General features: G+C 42.0%; 1 protein-coding gene across 5 annotated transcripts in view; it reads left to right on the forward strand.

Annotated features, from left to right (window-relative positions):
- KCNT2 (potassium sodium-activated channel subfamily T member 2) overlaps window positions 1-6,137 on the forward strand; it is a 179,593-nt gene extending 173,456 nt beyond the window's left edge. For all 5 annotated transcript variants that reach the window (XM_064147153.1, XM_064147158.1, XM_064147155.1 and 2 more), the window contains 2 exons: window positions 246-330; window positions 2,131-6,137. In XM_064147153.1, coding sequence (XP_064003223.1) covers window positions 246-330; window positions 2,131-2,242 — 197 coding nt within the window. In that variant the 3' untranslated portion in view covers window positions 2,243-6,137. The remainder of the gene's footprint in view (window positions 1-245; window positions 331-2,130) is intronic.
- Window positions 6,138-6,872: the final 735 nt, after the last annotated feature.

The raw sequence follows: 6,872 nt of genomic DNA on the forward strand, positions 1-6,872 counted from the left end.
GGCTGGAGGTGAGGAGAAAGTTCTTCACTGAGAGAGTCATTGGACACTGGAATGGGCTGCCCGGGGAGGTGGTGGAGTCGCTGTCCCTGGGGCAGTTCAAGGCAAGGTTGGACGTGGCACTTGGTGCCATGGTCTAGCCTTGAGCTCTGTGGTAAAGGGTTGGACTTGATGATCTGTGAGGTCTCTTCCAACCCTGATGATACTGTGATAAATGTAATTAATTGGATATGTTTTTTGTCCTCTAGATGAAATGAATGATCATCAGAATACCCTTTCCTACATCTTGATCAATCCTTCTCCAGACACGAGATTAGAGCTGAACGATATAGTGTAAGTTAAAGCACAGACCAAAACACCTATCACAAGTCTGCAAGATTTCTTGTTTGCAGCTCCTGCCCGAGTTCAGCAGGAGGGTCTGTCTGAGTGTGCACTGTGTCCATTATACTAGACCTTGGTACAGCTGTACATCAGGTGAACTTGGTTGTTTGGGATTTGACAGCAACAGAACAAGGGGACACAGTGTCAAGCAGTGCCGGGGGAGGTCTAGGCTGGATGTTAGGAGGAAGTTCTTCCCAGAGAGAGTGATTGGCATTGGAATGGGCTGCCCAGGGAGGTGGTGGAGTCGCCGTCCCTGGAGGTGTTCAAGAAAAGCCTGGATGAGGCACTCAGTGCCATGGTCTAGTTGACTGGCTAGGGCTGGGTGCTAGGTTGGACTGGATGGTCTTGGAGGTCTCTTCCAACCTGGTTGATTCTATGATCCTATTATCTGAAGCAGGCCAACAGGAAGGCTGAGGTGGGACTATACAAGGTCTTGTAATGACAGGATGAGGGGTAATGGGTTTAAACTAGAAGAGGGGAGATTTAGACTAGATGTTAGGAGGAAGTTCTTTACAGTGAGGGTGGTGAGACACTGGTACAGGTTGCCCAGGGAGGTTGTGGGTGCTTCCTCCCTGGAGATGTTTAAGGCCAGGTTGGATGAGGCCTTGAGCAACCTGCTCTAGTGGGAGGTGTCCCTGCCTACAGCAGGGGGGTTTGGAGCTGGGTGATTCTTGAGATCCCTTCCAACCTAGACCATATTATGATTCTATTGTCTTTGTGCTGGAAAAGAACCCCAAACTGTCCCATGGAGCTGTGAAAAAAAAAATCCCTATGGAGACTCCTATCTAAAGAGACACCTAATTATAATCTAAATACAATCACTTAAGCATGCATTTTAAAAAGCACATATAAATATAACATATTTCAGGTTTGAGGCTTTTGTTTAGTTTACTCTAAAAAGAAACTCAGAAACACCTGAATTTTACTTCCCCAATCTAAGTCTGTTAAAAAAAAAAAGAAAGCAAGCAAACTAGGGAAAGTTTTTCAGGTGTTTAAACAAACTCGATTTGGATTTGATGAACAGAACAGACTCTGGATTTACTAGAAGTTCTTTAAATTTCTTCTCCAGATGTAGAGGTTTGGGTGTTACCCACCCCCCCACACTTTGGAAATCACCCAGACTAGACTCAGCCAGCTCTGGAAATTCAATGAAGCTTATATTTACAGCTTAGCTCAATACACAAGCAGATATTTACAGTATATACAGTAATAGACAGGAATATACAAGGTAAAAGGTAATACAGAAACACAACAGCCCTCCCAGAAACCTGAGTCCCCAGGAGGGGCTCCCAACTGCCCTTCCACCTTCTCCCACCCCCTCAACCTTACCCCAGATATTACCTTGTGCCCCAAGGAAGAATGGAGGGTTGGCTGGGGAGGGTGGTTAGGAAGCAAGTGGATTAGTCAGAGAGATGGGGAGGGTGAGGTTAGAGAGAAAAATGCAGCCCAGAGCCCAAAGAGTGACTCCCTTATCTATGTTTGGATTCTTGCTCTTATACCTCTCAGCAAGCCTATGAGTGAAGTAGACATCACCATTGTTTTTTCTCTTTCACAGCCTGTGATCTAATCCTTCTCACCAAAACGTTCTAGCTAGGCTCAAACTAGCACACCAGATTATCACCATCAAGCTTTTTATTGAGGACAGTTTCTCACAAAATTCCTCAGATCTTTAGACCATCACAACTGTCTATGCTTATTTTATCCTTGTTCACATTAAATCTGCCTAATAAGAGTTTTAATTTCTTTTTATAGATACTTGATCCGACCTGATCCTTTGGCTTATGTTCCAAATACTGCACCCAGCCAAAAAGACAGCTTCTGCAATACAGTGGGGCAAGACACCAGAGAGGAAACACAGCTTTGATATGCAACTCGTCACAAAATTAAGAGAGTTTTATACATGTTGGTTGTTTCCATTGACCATTTTGACAACTGAGTGGTAAATTTGATTCAGATTTTAGAAAAAAATGACAGTGGGTAAGTGACTGAATTTAGAAAAGTGGTGTCTAGGAACTCTGGTTTAAGGGATTTGCAGGCTCCTGACCTGTTCAATGTGGTGGTTGAACTTTGTCAGCTTAACAGAATTGTGACACCTATTAGTATTTAACAAATATGAACAAATGATTTAAAAAGTGACAGATTCCATCATGTGCTCTGCTTAGGTGTTTCTAAGCAAATTTATCAAGGTGACAGCATGTCAGTGACTAAGCTTCAGCCCTACATCAGCAAAGATTAACTGATGCCCACAGAGACACCATCCTTTGGAGTAGGGAAGACAGGAGTACCTAAAGCCTCCAACATGGCTTTGTGTGTCAAGAATGCAGTTGCTGAAACATTTTTCACTCTCAGCATGTCACCTGTTTAGATCAGAACAGGCTGGCTCAAGTCCCATTTCACCTCTGGGACTGGAGTATCAGTTCACTGGATTTACACAGATCAAGTTGAATGGCACAGCCTAGTCATGCTGCAGAGGTTGAGATCTCAGGCATATGCACTAAAAGACGGGCTCAGGAGGCTACATGGAGGAAAGTCCCCCTCATGTCACACAAGCAACCCCCCACATCTGCAAAAAGTGAGAAGATACTACCTGTATGAAGCTGCAAACAGTGGTGGCTCAGGTGAAGTATAACCCTCTAACTTGAGTTTGTTAATAGAAAGTTGAGTAGACAGAAAAGTGAGAGCAGCTCTCAAGGGAATGAGTCACACCACACATCCTTCCCATTGCCTTGAATGTGCCAGATTGCACTTGCCTGAAGTATGCAGATGCCCAGTCATGCAGGTTACTCAACTGTCATGTTTTCACATGAAATTCTGTATCACACAGAAGAATAAAGAAGTGAATGACCTATTCCATGAAGTGAATGTAATACTACATTATGTGCAAAGGCACGGTGGATTTGAAGACCCAGTTTTGGCATTAAGGCATCTACTAGTGAATGAAATGTCTGAAGCTGCTCAGAATCTCCAGTTTGCATGGACAAGAATGCCACAGTTGGTCAGGCTTTCTACAGAATTAATCATGCCTGTACCTCATCTTCCAAAATCACATTCTAGCTTTGCTATCTGTCACAGAAGGGAGAGCCTGCCTAAGGTAAAAGCCCTGCTGTTATGATTACCCATGTAGAACTGGTATGAGAAATTTGGCAGGTAGTCTACAATGGAAAAATATTCTTTGAGTTTCCTTGATCTCCTCTATATACAAAAATTTAGTCAAAATTGTTGGTATTCTCTATTATCTGGTCACATTCATGTTAGGAGTGACAGCAAGTCTGCTAATATCCCTCTCTTCCCCTCCTCTTCATTCTCCTACAGGTTAAGTAATCTGTTCTGCATTATAGATTAGAAATCCTGAAGCCACAATTACACATGCACAAAAAGAAAGCTACAGGGGTCTCAGAGCAGACTAAAACTTCATCAGAAGGCAAAGAGTAGCATCAGTTTCAAAAGGAAAAAGACTAAGTGTAACAAAGGGTTTCTCAGCAGTGTTTTATAGTAATATTAAAGCACCATCATGGATCAGAAGGGTTGCAGTGATTCTGCACAGGGTCCATTTACTGGTCAGTACTTTTTTCTCATGCACAAAATTCATTTATCAAATTGCTCACAGGAAAAGACAAAGTGTTCTGGGGAGAAACAAAAGAACAACTGAAAGAGCTGCACAGACTGAAGTCTACAGGCACTTACAGAACCCACGTCTGTAGTACAGGATCTCAGCCAAGATCTGCCATAGAAGTTACCCCAGAAGAAACTTGCATGTGCGGTGTGAAGAGCTTGTTATTTTTAATCCTTCAGTGAGAAGACTGCATTCCAGTTGAGTAATTTTTTTTATAACACAAGTTCCTTACAAATTTCTATTCCAGAATCTTAGGAGGATCCTTTGCTTCATACCGAAGGCCTTTCTGACAGTCTCAAGTAGACAGGATGCCAGAAGCATGCCTACCCTTCAGCTGGCAAGCTAGCCACTGCTTTCAACACGAGGCAAACACCCTTCACGGGCATTCCCTGTAGGGTGTCTGTCATACCCACCATAGATTTAAGGACTCTGCCACAAGGATCTATACCTAGGGCTTAATGCCTCCCACTTAACAGCCTATAAAGCAGTAGAAACAAGCAATTGGCTGTATCCATGCTTCCAGCCAACTCAGCAGAAGTGCTGCTTGGCTAGAGTTGAATAGTAACATCTAACATGACCTGATATTTCTCCAGTCTTAATGAATTTCTAATTGCTCATTAGCCCCAGAAGATTTGCTAAAGCAAACACAAAGACAGCTGGAAACACTCGCAGGCTCTAACATGAATGACAGGCAATCTTTGAGAACAAAATCTTTTGTTCTCTTCAAAACCTTAAGGCAGGATAAGCAAAGTAATAAAAATTAACAACAGTTTCTTATGAAGCAGAAGTTCTAATAACCTATGAATAATCATAGAATGCACTGGGTTGGAAGGGACCTCTAAGAATTTCTTCCAGCCCCTACCAGCCCCCCCGCAGTAAGCAGGGACACCCTCAAGTAGATCAGGTTAATATACCATGAAGATGAGTTCCTCAAAGTATACTGCCTTTCATGTTGAAAGCAGAAGTGCTTTGCTTCCTCTGGAATAGCTTCACGGGCAGCCCCCATTCTAGTGGGATTTAGACCTTTCAAGAACCACCCTAAGCGCCTCTGCATTAACTCTGAACGAGACAGTGTCACCTGGGAGGTAGCTCTTTAACAGTCATCCTACAGGCAATCTTACGTTCACATATGGTCTTCTCATCATGATTATCAGAAACAAATCTGGCTGTAGACCAAATTGAGGAACAGTAATCTCTATGGAGATTGCTGGGCAAGGGATGATGAAGTTCAAGATCAACAGGTCCAAATGACTGTTGAACAGAGGAGCTGAAGAGGATGATTTCAATCTGTATTTCACTCTATTTTTTCCCTCTCGTTTCTACCAACAATTCAAAGATGTCCATCTTGCCCAACACTACCTTAACAAGCACCAAAGCAATCTGCTACCCAAAGTCACTGAAGAAAGTTCTAGCAGATAAAAATTGCTTTGTTCTCACGAGGAAAAGCTCCAGCAGAGCGAGATCTGCCTATGAAGGCATGTCTTCTAGTCTGCAATAGCAAGTCACAACCAGCGTTTCACTGGAATGCAGCAGGTTTCCTTAATGATTTCACTCTGGTTCCAGAACATGCATTAATTCACATGCAGAAGTAAAAAAGACACAGTTTGGGGTTTAAAAAAACCTGCAGTAGAATGAATTAGTGAAGATTTGGGGACTTTTTTCCATTTGGAAATGCAAAGAACAATTATTTCCCAGCATACATATTTCCCCTCCCACAAACTTCTTACAGCAATTAGTATTTAACAACTTTAAATGATACAGAAATGTACTGCTGACTATTTCTTCTACTTCTTTATTTACCAGTGCACCAGTAAAACTCTAAAGAACAAAGAGGTCTCAGGCTTCAGTAGGGGAAGAAAACTGAAATGGCATGAAGTGAACCCAAAGTAACGCACAGCTCTGTAGTTTCTAGGCAGCTAGGGCTGACAGTGATCATTCTGCAATTTTGGAGCACTGATGCATGAGGTTTTTGCTGCATTGAATTCCACTTGAGATCTGAGGGGAATCAGTTACTACAATCTGGAAATGAATGATTATTAAAAAGCAGCACTATGTAGTGACATCAAGTTGTACAAGGTTATAAATACTTTTTGAAGGCAATGCTATAAAGGCAGACTTTATAAAATAAAGCAATCTGTATAAAACAGCCTTGTGTATTCTTGATGTTATCTTAGAAACAGCCACTCTAAAACAGGCAGACTAAATGCCTGAAGGCATTTTCAGCCACCATTCCTTGTGCATGGTGTAGAAGATGCATTGCAGGAAGACAGGGAAAGCGTTCCTGATTCGTGTTAATTTATGACAGGTGACCAAGGTTTTGCCTATGATCTTCTGAAGTTAATCCAGAATATTTATGATGATTTTGTTGTGCAATTCATTATTGCTTACACTGCTAATGCACAGATGCTGCCAGTACTGGCAATTTAACACAAGCATAAACTCCCACTCGCAAAAAGCTGAAAAAAGGCAAACATTTCATAAAGTTTCTATGCACTGAAGTTTCAAATTAGGCATTTGAAGTTTCTATGAACTCAAGTTTTCTATTTGTTCTAGCCTATACAGTTTTGAACCTTCACAATCTGCCCATGCTGACCAAGGAGAGAGGCTGGGAAGCAAAGTATAGAATAAAAGGAGACAATACTTATTTCATCCACCCATGCTGACCAGGGAGAGAGGCTGGGAAGCAAAGTATGGAATAAAAGGAGATAATACTTATTTCATCCACCCATGCTGACCAAGGAGAGAGGTTGGGAGGCAAAGTATAGAATAAAAGGAGATAATACTTATTTCATCCACCCATGCTGACCAGGGAGAGAGGTTGGGAAGCAAAGTATAGAATAAAAGGAGATAAAACTTATTTAATGTGTATTAGATGTCCCAA

This window comes from Pogoniulus pusillus, chromosome 8 (assembly GCF_015220805.1).
Source record: "Pogoniulus pusillus isolate bPogPus1 chromosome 8, bPogPus1.pri, whole genome shotgun sequence".
Classification (NCBI taxonomy): domain Eukaryota; kingdom Metazoa; phylum Chordata; class Aves; order Piciformes; family Lybiidae; genus Pogoniulus; species Pogoniulus pusillus.